The 19943-nt window shown below is 44.0% G+C and overlaps 1 protein-coding gene across 4 annotated transcripts in view; it reads right to left on the bottom strand.

The window, feature by feature from the left end:
* LOC126263212 (membralin) overlaps positions 1-19943 on the bottom strand; it is a 540938-nt gene that overhangs the window by 54811 nt on the left and 466184 nt on the right. For all 4 annotated transcript variants that reach the window (XM_049960282.1, XM_049960283.1, XM_049960280.1 and 1 more), the window contains one exon: positions 15254-15353. In XM_049960282.1, the coding sequence (XP_049816239.1) occupies positions 15254-15353 (100 nt within the window). The remainder of the gene's footprint in view (positions 1-15253; positions 15354-19943) is intronic.

The following is a 19943-nucleotide window of genomic DNA, read 5'->3' as shown; positions in this document are numbered from 1 at the left end:
CGGTAATATTTCACTACGTCTCATAACAAAATCTCTATGTTTTCAACTGAAATAGGCCGACAAAATAAATTTGTTGTACTACTTACTGGGCGCCACTCGTATTTTGAAAAACCGTACTTCGTAACTAACGCTTTTATGCTACGGAATGGTTACGGTTCTACACTATGAATACAGTAGTATTCACTGTGAAGAACATCTAAAGTAATTAAAAAACGCAGTTTTTAATCACAACATGTGTACAGTGTTGTTGTTGTTGTTGTGGTCTTCAGTCCAGAGAGTGGTTTGATGCAGCTCTCCATGCTACTCTATCCTGTGCAAGCTTCTTCATCTCTGAGTAACTACTGCAACCTACATTCTTCTGAATCTGTATAGTGTACTCATCTCTTGGTTTCCCTCTACGATTTTTACCCTCCGCGCTGCCCTCCAAAACTAAATTGGTGATCCCTTGATGCCTCAGATATGTCCTACCAACCGATGCCTTCTTCTAGTCAAGTTGTGCCAAAGATTTCTCTTCTCTCCAATTCTATTCAATACCTCCCCATTAGTTATGTGATCTACCCATCTAATCTTCAGCATTCTTCTGCAGCACCACATTTCGAAGCTGCAATTCTCTTTTTGTCTAAACTAGTTATCGTCCACGTTTCACTTCCATACATGGCTACACTCCATACAAATACTTCCTGACACTTAAATCTATACTCGATGTTAAAAAATTTCTCTTCTTCAGAAACGCTTTCCTTACCATTGCCAGTCAACATTTTATGTCTTCTCTACTTCGACCATCATCAGTTAATTTGCTCCCCAAATAGCAAAACTCCTTTGCTACTTTAAGCGTCTCATTTCGTAATCTAATACCCTCAACATCACCCGATTTAATTCGACTACATTCCATTATCCTCGTTTTGCTTTTGTTGATGTTCATCTTATATCCTCCTTTCAAGACACTGTCCATTCCGTTCAACTGCTCTTCCAAGTCCTTTGCTGTCTATGACAGAATTACAATGTCATCGGCGAACCTAAAAGTTTTTTTTGTTCTCCATGGATTTTAATACCCACTCCGAATTTTTCTTTTGTTTCCTTTACTGCTTGCTCAATATACAGATTGAATAACATCGGGGAGAGGCTACAACCCTGTCTCACTCCCTTCCCAACCACTGCTTCCCTTTCGTGCCCCTCGACTCTTATAACTGCCATCTGGTTTCTGTACAAATTGCAAATAGCGGCCGGCCGAAGTGGCCGTGCGGTTAAAGCCGCTGCAGTCTGGAACCCCAAGACCGCTACGGTCGCAGGTTCGAATCCTGCCTCGGGCATGGATGTTTGTGATGTCCTTAGGTTATTTAGGTTTAACTAGTTCTAAGTTCTAGGGGACTAATGACCTCAGCAGTTGAGTCCCATAGTGCTCAGAGCCATTTTGCAAATAGCGTTTCGCTCCCTGTATTTTACCCCCAACTGAGAATACACAGTGTTATCAAAATAAATCGATAGTTGAATCTCTGACTATGTCGTCTCACCTGGTGCTAAGTATACATCGCGAACGGCGCTCACTATATCGTGAACACTTGTTGCAGCTTCAGTTCAGAAGACCTAGTAACTTGAGAGACACGCTGGGCTGGAATACCGTATCACCTTCTGATATCTCAACATGACGCGCTGGCTGCATTCGGCTCTTCCGGATAACAGGCGAGGACCGGCGTTGCTCACTTCCGGTGCACCTGCCCCCGGAAAGAGCTAACGAGCGGGGCGGCGTGGCGGCGGCTACTTACAACAAGCGCCGTGCCGCTCGGCCGGCTCCCGCTTCGTAATTGGAACGGAGCGCGCGGCCCGCCGCCCCTGTAGAGACGTCCTCGCGTCGCTCCCACTGTGCCGGCTAATTAGCAGACCTTACGTCGCCGAGCTATTTGTTACGGCTGGCGATTCTTTTTCTGTCCGAGGACGCACAAAATAGACGGGGCACCCATACTCCGCTACACAACCCACCACCACCGCCACAATCCTGCAAACGACGGGCTCTTTGCAGAACAGGATTCAATTAGTATTTACGTGGAAGACGTAATATGCGGATGATACTTCACTACATATTTGTGTGCAATTCCGCGTAAATGCAGGACACCTGAATGAATGTACGCCGTGACAACGCAAACTTCAGCAGTTGAAAGCAGTCGAATTTTGCCTCTACAATCCTCAGCTACGGCGCACAGGAATCGATAAGGGACTTCACCGACTGGATCTGAAGGTCAGTGCCTAGATATCAGTTCCCTAAAGCAGTGCGCAGAGTAATCATTCATTCATTTTCTCTCTCTCTGGATGGATACAGTCTGGATATTTTGCGCACCACGAGTTACGCTGCCTCAAGACATACACACAGTTTCCAACACTAATACTGGTCCTACTGTGTTAAATCTTTAACGTAAAAGTATATGCCTTAATGAGGAGATCCTGACAGCACTTTAAACTGCGTCAATAATTACATAAAATACTGAAAATGAAATTTTTGTTGCCCCTTGAAGCCGGCAATAGACAACCTGTAACTGGGTATGGGTGACACTTTCAGCCGTTTAGTAATACAGATATTGAATGATGAACTCACATAAAAGTTGCTACGAGTACTAACGATTGACAATAACTAATGTGTTCAGCACAATACTGTGATGTCACTTGTTAATGAAAGAAAGAAAGAGAAAGAGAGAGAGAGAGAGAGATGTATATGTTTCTATTCTTTTGAGTGACAGCATGCAATTAAGAATGAGATAGCGGTATATCGAAACTTCTCTAGAAACACATCAAATAATTACGTAATTGGCCAATACATAAAATAACAATATAGTTAGCTAAACAGCTAGGAGCTGGAGAGCAAATGTAATTTTTTAAAAAATTATGTGTGTACCTATTTCTGTCAGTAAAAGAAGCAAAATCTCAATACCTCTCCCACTTACGGTTGTTTTCTCTTTCAGGCAGCAGTGCCATTCCTTCATGGCCTTTTCTCATTAATGTTCTAGGAAATATCTCCTTTCTCTTCCTCTCTAACACTACTCTCATATCCATTACTGCCGCGCAGCCCACACTCAATCTAAATGTTGAAATTTATCCATATTATTCTACTTTTGTCCAAAAATGTTAATGTTTTTGCTGCAGCCTTCGAGATATGTGGTGATACAGTCGAATCCTCAGGATTTTCCGCGTAGACAAGATATCAAACGAAGACGTACTGCCGGCCGCGGTGGTCGAGGTGTTCAAGGTGCATCAGTCCAAAACCGCGCGACTGCTACGTTCGCAGGTTCGAATTCTGCCTCGGGCATGGATGTGTGAGATGTCCTTAGGTTAGTTAGGTTTAAGTAGTTCTAAGTTCCAGGGGACTGATGATCTCTGATGTTAAGTCCCATAGTGCTCAGAGCCATTTGAACCAATTGAAGACGTACTCCACAGAGTAGAGGAAAAGAAGCCACGTCTCCCGAAGGTAATCTAATACAGAAGGGACACATCGGCCTGCCATCTGCTGGGACACCATGATATCATTTAAAGTGTCACTGAAGGGACCGTAGAAGGGAAAAATACAAGAGGCAGACCGAGACTACAATACATCAACCAAATCATGGAAGATACCAGCTGCACCACCAATACGGCTCTCAAAAGGAAGGCTGAAGACAAAACACATGGCCAACTGCCGCTAACCAACCTCACAGTTAAAGATCTAAGAAGAAGAAGAAGAAGAAGAAGAAGAAGAAGCTCCTCCTCTTTTCAGTATTTATACAATGACTAAGTACCGAATTTTATACTGAACATTTAAATCTCTTCCGATATATGCATCACGATAAAACTAATGTAAAGCATGAACAATGCCGGTTAGATGTAAGAGATGAGCCAGAAAAAATGTGAGAGGCATCTGAGCCCATGAAGAATGATAAAAATGATCCGTTGGGGTCTATTCTACAATCTTCTATAAATCTCTTCCGAGACGATATGATGGCATAATAAGATCAAAAATTGCCAAACGCATCATTAGTGAAGAAACGTGAGTTCAAATCTCAAGTTTTGACCACTACCTTTTGCAGCGAATGGAAGACTTCGGGGCCGCCGATCTCGTCAGTCTGTGGTGCAGCAGTCACCAGGGTCACGACAGCTGTAAACACAGCCTTAACGCAAATAGCAGCAGGCTGGGAGGGCAAACAAGCAGCCTGGGGCGCGGTAAACAATGAAGCGAGGTGTCGCGGGAGGGCAGTTCATTTGCGCAGGCCAGGCTGCCGGCCGGCCAGCCCGCCGCAAGAACAAACGAGACAGGCGGCGGGGGCGTAGCCGAGGCAAGGCGCCACGGACTGGCGGCCGGTCGCAAACAAGAGCGCCGGGACAAAGGCAGGCGGGCCGGCCGGCCTACTAGGGGCCAGACGGCGCCAGCACAGCCGCGCCGCACCACGCCCCTGCGTCTCCTCACAAACCGCGCATCAAACCGACTACCTGTACTGCAACAGCAGCCGGTCCACTCTAGTGTACATCGCTGTACAAGTTAACTGCAAAGTTTCAGAGCACAAATTAGTACTAAACTAAGAGCGTCGAAAATGGTAATGAATTCTAGAAATTCCGCAACATTGCGTCACGAAGAGGATGAACCTCCACAGGGAAAAAAATACCTCTCGAAGTTAGGCAGAGGCGAAAACCAATTCCTTTGCTTACCACGCTAGCAAAACCATAGTGTTCAGTACTGTGTCCACAACCGAACTGCTTCGTTGACTTCATCTGCATCTCATCTACGTGATTACTCTGCTATTCACATTTAAGTGCCTGGCAGAGGGTTCAATGAACCACCTTCATGCTGTCTCTCTACGGTTCCACTCTCGAACGGCACGCGGGAAAAACGAGCACTTAAATTTTTCCGTGCGAGCCCTGATTACTCTTATTTTATCGTGATGATCATTTCTCCCGATGTAGGTGGGTGCCAACAGAATGCTTTCGCAATCGGAGGAGAAAACTGGTGATTGAAATTTCATGAGAATATCCCGTCGCAACGAAAAACGCCTTTATTTTAATGATTGCCACTCCAATTCACGTATTATTTCTGTGACACTATCGCTCTTATTTCGCGATAATACAAAACGAGCTGCCCTTCTTTGTACTTTTTCGATGTCATCCGTCAGTCCCACCTGATGCGGACCCCACACCGCACAGCAGTACTCCAAAATAGGGCGGACAAGCGTAGTGTAAGCAGTCTCTTTGGTAGACCTGTTGGACCTTCTAAGTGTTCTGCCAATGAATCGCAGTCTTTGGTTTGCTCTACCCACAATATTATCTATGTGATCGTTATAATTTAGGTTGTTTGTAATTGTAATCCGTAAGTATTAAGTTGAATTTACAGCCCTCATATTTGTGTGACTTATCGCGTAATCGAGATTTAGCTGATTTCTGATGAGGGTGCGTGCAAAAATTTGATTTTATATTGAGTAAGTTATGATGCTATCAAAGCTGTAAGAGTGTGTTACTGTTATAGTTCGTAAATCAGTTGCATGACACATTTACTTTGCAAACTTTTGGACGAATTCTTTTTCGAATCCAATATTACCGTTATTTTCAAATGCTTGGACGTTATGCTACAGTGGTGTACTAAGTACCGATGTACAGTAATATTCGGATACTATGCGTTTACCGATCAAGGTGGGGCAGTGGGTAGCACAATGGACTCGCATTCGTGAGAACGACGGTTCAAACCCGCGACAGGCCATCCTGATTTACGTTTTCCGTGATTTCCCTAGAAATCCTCGTTTGAAAGGACACGGCCGAATTCCTGCCTCATCCTTCCCAAACCCGACGGGACCGATGACCTCGCTGTTTGATCCCTCCTTCCGAATCAACCAACCAACCAACAGGACATTTTTATTTTGTGGAATCATAACTTTATTCTTAACAGAAGAAAAATAAAAAAATTATTGAGTACTATGCTGAGACAGCTGTTTGGTACATAAGAGTATGAACTGCTTTCACACAACTTATAATAGATGCTAAATAATAAGATTTAAATTAAACAACTGATCGATATATGCACATCACAAAAGGCACGTATTAAGAAAAATAAAAAAGAATTCGAAATCAGTGCACCCAAATTCTAAACTAGAATGGAAAGAAGGTTCGTCCTCAAACGATTTGCAGAGCATTGAAAGATAACGGCTACATGGAAGTGTGTCTAGGAAGAAACCTTATGTGAATTAACAGACTCGACGGATGAAATTGGGCTTGACTTAATAAGGACGTTGTGGAGTAAGACGAATGAAGCATTTAAAGCAACAGAAGTTAATTCGACTGTAAAGCATGGAGGTGGCAGTGTTCTTGTCTGAGGCTGTATAAACACATTTGAACCGGGTGAAATAGTGTTCATCGACAGTATTATTGACTGACGTGTCTATCTGAACATATTAAAAGCAACTTACGGAAATATGCTAAAAAAAATGGGATATCAAACACGTTCGCCTTTACCAGGATAACGGACGCGAAATATAAAGCTCGCACTGTGAAGGAATATTTGTCGTACAATTGGTCGAAAGTCTTACAACCACATCAGTCGCTAAACCTCAAATCTAACGAGAGTGCGTGAGTCGAACTAGAGCAACGTATCAGAGAAATACCAATACATTACAACGGAACTTCGACGAGTCGATTAAAAGACGAATAGCACGATGTAGGTACTACTGACAGTTAAAAAGATGACCTACAGTATGCCGAAGCATTTGAAAGAAGTTGTACAACGGAATGGCTACCCGACAAGATGCTGAAACATACATGTTTCACAAAAATTTGTCTTGAAATAATTAGTTCTGAAAAGTATACGAATATTAAAGTAGCGTGAAAATAGTGTCGAGTTTTACTGAAATGGCATTATTAAAGGACTTTTGTAATTTATGTTAATACAGTTTATGCTATTATTTACAAGACACATAACTTAATATACGTACTTGGTTATATTTTACGTTCGTTTTGTTAAGAATAATGATGAAACAAAGTAAAAATCTCATACTGCCCGAATATTAACGTTAGTCACGGTGCATTAATCCTATAAAATTCTGGTCCTATGTAAAATCGCTAAGTGGGTCTAAGGCTTCCACCTAGTCACTTATTGGCAAATCTGGTGTGGCAGTTGAACAAAGCAAAAGGAAAGTCGAAGTTTTAAATTTCACATTCAAGAAATCGCTGACGCAGACGACTCGTAAAAACACACCGTTGTCTGACCATCGAAGAGACTCCTGTATGGATGACATAATAATACGCATCCCTGGCGTAGAGAAACAACTTAAGGAATTGAAAATAAAAGAGTCACCGGATCCGGAAGGAATTCCAATTTGGTTTTTCAAAAAATACACTACGGCGCTGGCCCCTTTCTCTCTGACCCAAACAAAGTCCCAAGCGACTGTGAGAAAGCGCAGGTGACGCCTGTGTACAAGAAAGGTAAAAGAACGGATCAGCAAAACTACGGACCGATCTCCCTAACATCGATCTGCTGGTGAATCCAGAGAATAGCAGGTGACTTACACAAAATTTTCAGTTGGTGTGATGAATGGCAGCTAGCTCTAAATGTAGAAAAATGTAAGTTAATGCTGATGGGCAGGAAAAACAAATCCGTAGTGTTCGGATACAGCATTAGCAGTGTCCTGCTTCACACAGTCACGCCACAAATATCTGAACGTAACGTTGCAAAGTGGTATGAAGTGGAGCGAGTGTGTGAAGATAGTGGTAGGTAAGGAAAATGGTGGACTTCCGTTTATTGGGGAGAATTCTAAGAAATTGTGGTTCATCTGTAAAGGAGAGCGCATACAGGACCGTAGTGCAACCTACTCTTGAGAATGTTTCAGATACTACCATGTCGGATTGAAGGAGGACATCGAAACAATTCAGAGGTGCGCTGCTAGATTTCTTACTGGTAGGTTTGAGCAAATGGGAATCCCCGGAGGAAAGGTGACGTTCTTTTCGATGAACACTATTCAGAAAATTTAAACTGCTCATACGTAGACATACAGAGAGTTGTTTTTTGCTCTTTCTATATGCGAGTGGAACAGGAAAGGAAATGATTAGTAGTGGTACAGGGTACCCTCAGCCACGCGCCATAAGGTGGATTTCGGAATATCGATACAGATCTACATGCACATTTTGATTTTAGTGTTGGTGAATAACGCAACCTGCCACATATATCTTTGAAATGCTTTAGTTTATTGAAAAAAAAAAATCGAACGCAAATCACATGTGCGAAGCTGAAACTCACACGAATAATATTATGAAGTGTGCCACAGTGATTTCTTTCGAAATTGCACGCTATTTACACTGCAACGACTTACACAGTGTCTTGGAAAATATTATGGACAATTACAAGACAAAATGCCGTCCAACGGAACATATTGCAAGGGTGGACAATACGCTGCTGACCAAAACAATGTAATCGGAAATAATAGTCATCTGAAGATCGGAATGATAGCGCGAAACAGGTTGTGGCATGAAGTAAAACATTTCAAAAGTATTGGTGGCTGCTTGCATTGTTCACCAACAATCGTTAAAGGCCACGGGGTTCACGAGATGCAGGATAGAAAAATTATTATTATTATTATTATTAAAACCGTACGCACACGTTTCACGTTAAAAGTGACGATGGCGCATGTTATAACGGGGAGGGAGGGGGGGGGGGGTAGCGGTAAACACAGTACCAACCGTGACCGCCTACAGAACGTAGTTTTCGAACCGCTCCTGTCAGTGTAGGCATTATCATATTCCAGGAACAGTGTTTCCGCACTGACGTCCGTGGGAGCAGTACGGCAGAATTACACCACGGAAATACGTCTTGTATATGGCTCTTACGTCATATGAAATGGAAAAGTAGCATTCAAGAGCCTCTTTGAGGTCATATCACCGGCGAAACGAAGTTTCCGTGCGTTTAGGCATCGGCCTTTCATAGCAGTCAATCTTCCGATCCGGAAGAGAGAGGTTTTGTAGGCGATGATTTCTATGAATTTCGGCGTCCAATCCCTTTATAAAGATTTTAAAGCTTTTATCTGATCATACGCCAGCTCTCGACCCAATGCAGGGTCACCATCAGACGGTGGGGGTATTTAGAACTATATGAACGCCGGGATCGTGGCGATGTCTTGTAGTCACATAAGTTATAGTCACTGCATTGTAAACGGATACATTATTCTTATGTACCAACGTCAGAAACAATGCTCAAGTTGTTCTGCGAGGTTTCGTCCGTAGTCGCGCATCACCTACCACATTCTACAGTCACATCGATTATCGGTTTCAGTTACCAAAATGAATTACCACCCTGCAGCGCTGATTTGAAACTTCCTGGCAGATTAAAGGTGTATGTCGGCCAGGGACTCGAAACCGGAACGCTTAGAATGTAGGAGCGGGATGTTAGTATAAGTTAAGACGTGAGGGCAGGTCGTGAGTCTTGTCTGGACTGTTCTTCTGGCAGAGCATTTGGCAAAGGCTAAGATTCCTGGTCCGATTTCCGCTCCGGTACACACTGTTACTCTGCCGCAAGTTTCAACTTTTCCACACTTTTCACAGTTGTAACGACATTTCCTCGACTCTACGAATCAATGAACTGCATATACATTAACTGAGGGGACCCTAGAAACATGCTAAATACGTACCCGGTCACATGATAGAGGGAGTGCTCTTTGGGGCCTCAACTTTGCTTGGACCAAACACCAACTTCTCCATGCTTATGTTTACAGGTAAACCCCCACCCGCCCTTACCTCTACGCACCACTCTCCCCACTAGGAGTGTAATGACTGTCCAAGACTCTCCCCCCCCCCCCCCCTCTCTCCCAACCAGGCGTTGTAAAAGTATGCTTACATACCACTAACTCCCCACACCCCACGTCCACAAATAACGATGATACAGATGCATGAAAGATTTATTTTAATTCGTAACTTGTCACACAATGAAAGATTTCATTACAGTATCAACCTCTGTGACATAACGATTCACAGCAGTCTTCCCCTACCATGCATGCTAAGCAAAGCAAGAAATTTCAGCGAGGCCCTTTAGCGTTTGCAAAGAGGTTCCTTGTAGATAAGAAAATTGAGAATGTGAGTCAAACTGTGAGTAGCCCATATGTAAATTAGATGGTATAATGTTTCTCACAAAAACGTAAACAAATTAAACAGGATGAGACACGTAGCGCACTCAAAGTAATTACGTCTTGAAATCACAGTTTTCGATCAAATATCTATAATAATTAATGACAAAAGACTAATAGTGCATCACAACAACAAGGGTAAACAAGATGAAAAGTGGGAAGTTCGGAACATAAAAACATGATAATAGAGTTGCAATGCGAAATCCGGCACGTGTGCTCCCTGCCGCCGTTGGATAAGCAGCTGCAGCAGCAAGTCGTATACTCATAGCTCACTCATTTGTTACATAGTTTAATTCTTAATTTCTTTGCGTGTTTTTGGTACTTGCATTGTTTAATTCATAAATTTCGAGCGTATTATAGTATTTGAGAGTTGTAGCATTGCGTTTTAGTACCTGAATAGTGTAAAATCGCGTAGTCTCCTTCCGCCGCCGAGCAGTGTGTCAGCAGTGCGCAAGTAGCAGCATTACTGCATTTACTAGGCAATCTTGTATTTTAATAACCGTTTAAATTTTGTCGATTTGTTTGCGCTCTCTGTAGATTAGTTCAGACGTTCTTTGCACAACAGTTTTTAGCATGGATAGGGACTGCAATTGCTGTGTTCGGATGCAGGCTGAGTTGGCATCCCTTCGCTCCCAGCTTCAGGCAGTGTTGGCTTCGGTCACACAGCTTGAGGCTGTTGCCAATGGGCATCACTGTTGGGGTCCGGATGGGGGTTTGTCGGGGACGGCCAGCTCGTCCCACGCATCCACCGATCGGACTACGACTGTGGTTGCCAGGGATACTGCCCGCATTGAGGCTGATCCCTCACCTGTGGTAGAGTGGGAGGTCGTCTCAAGGTGTGGCAGGGGGCGAAAGACATTCCGGAGGGCTGAACGGAAGGCCTCTCCCGTTTGTCTGACGAACCGGTTTCAGGCTCTGTCTCAGGCTGATACTGATCTTCGGCCTGACATGGCTGCTTGTCCTGTTCCAGAGGTTGCCCCTCAGTCTGCAAGATCCGGGCGGTCGCAGAGGGTGGGCTTACTGGTAGTTGGGAGCTCCAACGTCAGGCGCAAAATGGGGCCCCTTAGGGAAATGGCAGCAAGAGAGGGGAAGAAAACCAATGTGCACTCCGTGTGCATACCGGGGGGAGTCATTCCAGATGTGGAAAGGGTCCTTCCGGATGCCATGAAGGGTACAGGGTGCACCCATCTGCAGGTGGTCGCTCATGTCGGCACCAATGATGTGTGTCGCTATGGATCGGAGGAAATCCTCTCTGGCTTCCGGCGACTATCTGATTTGGTGAAGACTGCCAGTCTCGCTAGGGGGATGAAAGCAGAGCTCACCATCTGCAGCATCGTCGACAGGACTGACTGCGGACCTTTGGTACAGATCCGAGTGGAGGGTCTGAATCAGAGGTTGAGACGGTTCTGCGACCATGTGGGCTGCAGATTCCTGGACTTGCGCCATAGGGTGGTGGGGTTTCGGGTTCCGCTGGATTGGTCAGGAGTCCACTACACACAACAAGCGGCTACACGGGTAGCAGGGGTTGTGTGGCGTGGGCTGGGCGGTTTTTTAGGTTAGATGGCCTTGGGCAAGTACAGAAAGGGCAACAGCTTCAACGGGAGCGGGGCAAAGTCAGGACATGCGGGGACCAAGCAGCAATCGGTATTGTAATTGTCAACTGTCGAAGCTGCGTTGGTAAAGTACCGGAAATTCAAGCGCTGATAGAAAGCACCGAAGCTGAAATCGTTATAGGTACAAAAAGCTGGCTGAAGCCAGAGATAAATTCTGCCGAAATTTTTACAAAGGTACAGACGGTGTTTAGAAAGGATAGATTGCATGGAGTGTTCGTCGCTGTTAGTAGTAGTTTATCCTGTAGTGAAGTAGAAGTGGATAGTTCCTGTAAATTATTATGGGTGGAGGTTACACTCAACAACCGAGCTAGGTTAATAATTGGCTCCTTTTACCGACCTCCCGACTCAGCAGCATTAGTGGCAGAACAACTGAGAGAAAATTTGGAATACATTTCACATAAATTTTCTCAGCATGTTATAGTCTTAGGTGGAGATTTCAATTTACCAGATATAGACTGGGACACACTGATGTTTAGGACGGGTGGTAGGGACAGAGCATCGAGTGACATTATACTGAGTGCACTATCCGAAAATTACCTCGAGCAATTAAACAGAGAACCGACTCGTGGAGATAACATCTTGGACCTACTGATAACAAACAGACCCGAACTTTTCGATTCTGTATGTGTAGAACAGGGAATCAGTGATCATAAGGCCGTTGCAGCATCCCTGAATATGGAAGTTAATAGGAATATAAAAAAAGGAAAGAAGGTTTATCTGTTTAGCAAGAGTAATAGAAGGCAGATTTCAGACCACCTAACAGATCAAAACGAAAATTTCTGTTCCGACACTGACAATGTTGAGTGTTTATGGAAAAAGTTCAGGGCAATCGTAAAATGCGTTTTAGACAGGTACGTGCCGAGTAAAACTGTGAGGGACGGGAAAAACCCACCGTGGTACAACAACAAAGTTAGGAAACTACTGCAAAAGCAAAGAGAGCTTCACTCCAAGTTTAAACGCAGCCAAAACCTCTCAGACAAACAGAAGCTAAACGATGTCAAAGTTAGCGTAAGGAGGGCTATGCGTGAAGCGTTCGGTGAATTCGAAAGTAAAATTCTATGTACCAACTTGACAGAAAATCCTAGGAAGTTCTGGTCTTACGTTAAATCAGTAAGTGGCTCGAAACAGCATATCCAGACACTCCGGGATGATGATGGCATTGAAACAGAGGATGACACGCGTAAAGCTGAAATACTAAACACCTTTTTCCAAAGCTGTTTCACAGAGGAAGACCGCAATGCAGTTCCTTCTCTAAATCCTCGCACAAACGAAAAAATAGCTGACATCGAAGTAAGTGTCCAAGGAATAGAAAAGCAACTGGAATCACTCAACAGAGGAAAGTCCACTGGACCTGACGGGATACCAATTCGATTCTACACAGAGTACGCGAAAGAACTTGCCCCCCTTCTAACAGTCGTGTACCGCAAGTCTCTAGAGGAACAGAGGGTTCCAAATGATTGGAAAAGAGCACAGGTAGTCCCAGTCTTCAAGAAGGGTCGTCGAGCAGATGCGCAAAACTATAGACCTATATCTCTGACGTCGATCTGTTGTAAAATTTTAGAACATGTTTTTTGCTCGAGTATCATGTCGTTTTTGGAAACCCAGAATCTACTATGTAGGAATCAACATGGATTCCGGAAACAGCGATCGTGTGAGACCCAACTCGCTTTATTTGTTCATGAGACCCAGAAAATATTAGATACAGGCTCCCAGGTAGATGCTATTTTTCTTGATTTCCGGAAGGCGTTCGATACAGTTCCGCACTGTCGCCTGATAAAGTAAGAGCCTACGGAATATCAGACCAGCTGTGTGGCTGGATTGAAGAGTTTTTAGCAAACAGAACACAGCATGTTGTTATCAATGGAGGGACGTCTACAGACGTTAAAGTAACCTCTGGCGTGCCACAGGGGAGTGTTATGGGACCATTGCTTTTCACAATATATATAAATGACCTAGTAGATAGTGTCGGAAGTTCCATGCGGCTTTTCGCGGATGATGCTGTAGTATACAGAGAAGTTGCAGCATTAGAAAATTGTAGCGAAATGCAGGAAGATCTGCAGCGGATAGGCACTTGGTGCAGGGAGTGGCAACTGTCCCTTAACATAGACAAATGTAATGTATTGCGAATACATAGAAAGAAGGATCCTTTATTGTAGTATTATATGATGGCGGAACAAACACTGGTAGCAGTTACTTCTGTAAAATATCTGGGAGTATGCGTGCGGAACGATTTGAAGTGGAATGATCATATAAAATTAATTGTTGGTAAGGCGGGTGCCAGGTTGAGATTCATTGGGAGAGTCCTTAGAAAATGTATTCCAGCAACAAAGGAGGTGGCTTACAAAACACTCGTTCGACCTATACTTGAGTATTGCTCATCAGTGTGAGATCCGTACCAGGTCGAGTTGACAGAGGAGATGGAGAATATCCAAAGAAGAGCGGCGCGTTTCGTCACAGGGTTATTTGGTAAGCGTAATAGCGTTACGGAGATGTTTAGCAAACTCAAGTGGAAGACTCTGCAAGAGAGGCGCTCTGCATCGCGGTGTAGCTTGCTCGCCAGGTTTCGAGAGGGTGCGTTTCTGGATGAGGTATCGAATATATTGCTTCCCCCTACTTATACCTCCCGAGGAGATCACTAATGTAAAATTAGAGAGATTAGAGCGCGCACGGAGGCTTTCAGACAGTCGTTCTTCCCGCGAACCATACGCGACTGGAACAGGAAAGGGAGGTAATGACAGTGGCACGTAAAGTGCCCTCCGCCACACACCGTTGGGTGGCTTGCGGAGTATAAATGTAGATGTAGATGTAGACCAGGAGAGTGAAACGCAGATGCCAACTAAAAAGCGAGGAACTGTAAGTAATTACTTATTTACATAAAAAAAACGAAACGTTAACTATTCTATAATCTACAAATAATACATATCAAAATAAAATTTTATCGTTCTAGAGTACTAATGATGTCCTAAAGTGAAAAAAGACGACACGTACCTGAGAGAAATAAAATATAGTGCAGGAAGAGAAGGCGTTTTTTATTAACAAATCAAATATTTCAGTGCTTACTGCTGAGGATGGCCACGCAAACAAACTCGATAAATTTTCTTGTTTTATATTCAAGAATCTACCATGTTCTTTAAAACGAATGAGTTGTACCTCATACATCTGACTGTTTCACACAGAATAATTATGGGAATAGAATTTTTGATGTAGTGACGAAATTATTAGTCTCTCTCTCTCTCTCTCTCTCTCTCTCTCTCTCTCTCTCCCACTTATCAGTTCCGTAGAGTCCTCGCCCATGTCTATGAGATAAGAAGTGATGTGACGTATTACCACACGATATTCTGTGCTACAACCTGCTCACTGGAGTATCTCAAAAAGGTCTGAAATTATGAAAGTTATAAATCACTCCAGTTTATGATAGCGTATCCAAATAACACAAAAAAGAAAATGAAGCTGAAACTACGATTAACAACATGACGAAAAACCAATAAGTTAATGTCAAAGACAAAACTACACGTAAACTGCAGCACCAACCTGTATGAATAGCCACGACGTGACGAGAGCCAACCTGCTGTATTGCCCGTTGAACCGGTAGTGGTATGCGTAGAACGAGAAGTGGTAAAGATAAAAGAACCTGAAAGCAAATAAAAAACAGTGACTGTAGAGTGCAAACCAATTTGAAGTTATCAGGAAATACATCAAACATGTCAAATCAAATCCATTGTCATATTGCTGAAACTATAACTCACAGCATATACACAATGAATAAGAGCCAAAAAAGCACTTCTGATGACATGCTGGTTTAAACACTATAATGTTAATCTGAAAACTGATGTGTTCTTATAACATTCGCTTAATATCATTATACATTTAAAATAAGGTGCTAGGCACTTAGCTTCATACATGAGATTTTTACCATCTGTGAGCTCCAATAGCTCAACATGGCAACTTGCGAAAATGTGGAGGCTTCACATCTAAATAGAAACCTTAAGCCTCGGTATACAAATAAATACTTAGAATTTGTTATAATTTCTAGGTGACAAATATCCGAGACGAACACATGTCTCCACAATGGGATATTTGATCGTTTTGGGGGCTTGTAAAATGAATTAGAGGCTGTGTATTGTGCTGCTTGTTATTCATTAGTTAGTGTTTAATTCCTGGGAAAAAGCATAACATAAAGCTACAATTCTGTTTCATAGAGAAACCATTTATAATGGAACCCAACACTCTTGTGCCGTGGTGTCTGGTGTCCACAGGGCGCTTGGTCCTGCCGAGGTTCCTTTCCCCTGACCACCAGATGACAGTGATGCTTGCAGCAAGTGCTGCATAGCAGACCCCTCCAACATGCAATGCCTCGCATGGCCAGCCATGACAGCTGTGGTGACAAAACAAAGCAAACGCTTTGCAACATACAGAAAACAGAGCAAACTCTTTGCAAATGTGGAATACGTGGGGTGGGGGCGACTGAATGCAATCGAGTACAGTGCTATACTATGCCTCCCGATCAGAAAAGCAGTGAATTTGTGCGAGGTGTTGGCAGCTGTACTACACTTACAACACGGAACGGGAGGTTATGTTATGATCGCATGGGAAGAACTGACATAAAATCGATAGAATTGCGAAAAATGGTATAAATTGAGGAAATATACAGCAAAATGCGTTTGAGGAAGAGCTTTTGTGTCTTCTGGTTAGCACAGAACCAGTTGTACATGGGAGCAAGTATGCGGCAGCAAGAGGAATCCGAGAAAACGTCGACATGGAAGCGAAGGGAACCCCGGAAATAGTCACTTTTTTCCGTCGAGGCAGTGCTCTACTGTATGTCTATTGAGGTAATAGTGATACATGCGAGTTGACGACTGTATTTCACGCTTTTCATGAAGACAGAGAACCATCTGCCTCTAGACTTACATGCATCTGCACTAAAGGATAACCGAGAGTGGACGGGGTGATCGATTGAGATGGAGCTGTGGAGAGGTACGATTTAATGGCAGACTGATGATGCATTCTAAGAGAGGGAGATGATGTTGCAGGTCATTTGACCATTTTTTCCGCTGTTCTGTCAGGATGCATCAGTCACGTGACACAGCCTGCGTTCGACTCGTATACAACCACGTGTTCTATATGTGGTTGAGAGCACTGTCTACTTGCGAACATTAATGGCAAACCTCTCGGTCATCAGAGGACTTCCATCTCATATGTGATGAAACGTGACCATCCTGTTTCATGCTGTTTCGACACAATCCTCTAAACAAACGAAGATTTATGCGATGTACTCCATCCCCCTGTCGCATCTTGGGTGTAAAATCGAGACTTCAGCTTCATAACTAAGATGATTCTAAGAAACTTCCTGGCAGATTAAAACTGTGTGCCCGACCGAGACTCGAACTCGGGACCTTTGCCTTTCGCGGGCAAGTGCTCTACCAACTGAGCTACCGAAGCACGACTCACGCCCGGTACTCACAGCCTTACTTCACCCAGTACCTCGTCTCCTACCTTCCAAACTTTACAGAAGCTCTCCTGCGAACCTTGCAGAACTAGCACTCCTGAAAGAAAGGATATTGCGGAGACATGGCTTAGCCACAGCCTGGGGGATGTTTCCAGAATGACATTTTCACTCTGCAGCCGAGTGTGCGCTGATCTGAAACTTCCTGGCAGATTAAAACTGTGTGCCCGACCGGTCGGGGGATTAGTACAACACGAAACGTACATTGTAGGATGGAACACTTTCGAAGGAGGCGGGAGAATTAGCACGTCCACGCCGAGGCGTCGGCACTCGGCGCCGCCGTGGCCGGCTTAGGCGTCGGTGTGGAGAGGCGACGCATATCTGCTTCCTCTGGCGCTCTCGGCACTATTGTGGCGCCGGCGCTAAGACATATGGAGGACACACAAAGGCCGCGCTGGTAAGGCTATACGGCGGCCGGGCGGGGCCGGTAGACAGAAAGGAGAGTAGCGGTCACGTTGCCCGGATTACCCCCGCACATCCGTCACACACAAAGGTCGCCCGACGGCTTTGTCTGCGCCTCGCTCCGCCCCGGGAGAAACCTGCCGGCGCGACGCCTTCTGCTAATGCCTTTGCAAAGGAGTGGTCCACACGGGCGAAGCTTTCTCGTAAGAAACTCCCGTCCCGGCCGACACACACGCGGGAGCGCTTCGCGAGCTCCGCGTCTGGGGGTCGGCCAGGCGCTCGACTTCACTCGACACTACCACCACACACGACAACACTCGGGAACGACATTCGACAATTCAGCCTTAATCTCAAGTGACAAAGGAAAAACCGTGAAGTGTATCATGATTACCAGGAGTAAAGACCGATTCACACTTGCCGTCAACGAAACGGAAAAGAACGACAGTCGAAGTCACCGTCAAACTGTGGTGCGTTCACACCTAGCGGAACGTCATCACAACGTCACTTGGCTTAACACAGCAGCGAACGGTGAAAGTGAGGATATGAGATACCACCTGTAATACAAAAAGTCGGAATATACGAGGGACAAAATCATGTAAGAAAAAAGTTGTGTATTTTTACAAAATGGGACTTTCACTACCCTTCACCATAATCCTAACCAACGTAAGTGCTGTGTTCATTCTGACCACGGCCGTGAGTAGAACTTCGTGCGATGCCACGATACGTCCGAGGACAAACGTAAAAGATCGTTTCAAGCGTGCGGGTTTGGAAACGATAATTCACAAAGAGCCGCATTTAGAGTCTGGCCGCTGTAATGTGGGTTACTTCGGAGGTTATTTTTGAAGTTTTCTAGGCGTAACTAATATTCTATGAGGTTTCGAAAATGGAGATGGATCACGTCAACATCTTGTAACGATATTTCGGTTAACAGCCATTCAGCCATCTTCTGGTTAGTCCTACAATGGAGACCGCTGGTGCATGTCGCTGACTTCACACTAAAAACTGGCGGGGTGAAATGAAGTGAGCGTACGACACAGGTAGAGTGTAAATAACAACCGCTGCCTGTCAGAATAGAAGGTGATTTTATTGAACTCACAACTGGTTTCGGGCTTATTCTGATCTTTAGATGGTTTTACACTCAATTACATGTTTCAAGGTTCATTGTTGGAGATCACTGTTTAAATTAAAAACAAATAATGTGATGAAGACTAAACAGATCGAACTGAAACACTTTGCAGTTACTAAGCGACATGTGTTACAAAAATTACAGTATTTCAATATATCTGGGATATCCATTACGTTGCCACATTACATTTATCGCATTGTTAACAGAAATATCTCGATTTTTTACACATTAACTTTATATTATACACCACAGAAAATATTGGTACTTCCATGTTACGCATTTTGGTACACTACTGTATGTTCTGCCTTTTGATGCGCTACTGGATCTAAGTAGTCATCATCACATTATTTGCATTTTAATTGAACAGTGATCTCCAACAGTGAGCAGCGAAACAATTGTATGTGAAACCACCTGAAGATGGGCACAAGCCAGAAACCAATCGCGTTAAATGAAATCGCCTTCTATTGTGACTGGTAGCGGTTATTATTCTTCGCCCTATAAAGGAACAACCACGGAGTTCAATTTCATCCATTGTAGATAAAACTCACGTATGGTACAAGTGTTTCTATCTGAAGCCACTTAGCAACTTGTACGTCTTTGTGGGAAGGGCGAGCTATAATTATTAGGACAATAGAAACAGCAAGTTGTGAATAAGTTTTCGCTGCCTGATCGCCGTTTTTCCAGTATTATCCCATCTGAGGCATGCGAGCATATGCGGAACAGTGATATTCCACACACTTAACGCTTTCAAACTGCATGCCCGCAGAGTTAAAATTTAGTGGCCAAACTAACCAACTTAATCCATAGAGTGTCCTGAGGAAATACAAACGCTCAGCTATTGCTGACTAACTGGGCTGCAAAAGAAGTGTGTTGCGACCATGTTCCAAGCACCTTTTATGAACTGTGACTTTTAAGCTTTGTGACATTGGCTTGGTAATCTGTAAACTCTAACCCTTCGCTAACTCTCATCAGTCTTTACTCTTTACCCAGTCGACAAGAACAAAGTCTGTGAACGTGATCGGAAGATCAATTCAACATACTGTTTCTATGCGATTCGGCCAAATTTAAATGAAATGTTGACACATATGCGAGGAAAACCCTGCCAAATGTCGAATCTAGTCACAATTACTACTACTACTACTACTACTACTACTACTTTGGCCACTGCGTTTAACTCAGTTAGCCAGCGA

This window comes from Schistocerca nitens, chromosome 6, assembly GCF_023898315.1.
Source record: "Schistocerca nitens isolate TAMUIC-IGC-003100 chromosome 6, iqSchNite1.1, whole genome shotgun sequence".
Classification (NCBI taxonomy): Eukaryota; Metazoa; Arthropoda; class Insecta; order Orthoptera; family Acrididae; genus Schistocerca; species Schistocerca nitens.
Note: the sequence above shows the minus strand (reverse complement) of the source record. Positions and strands in the feature narration are given on the sequence as shown.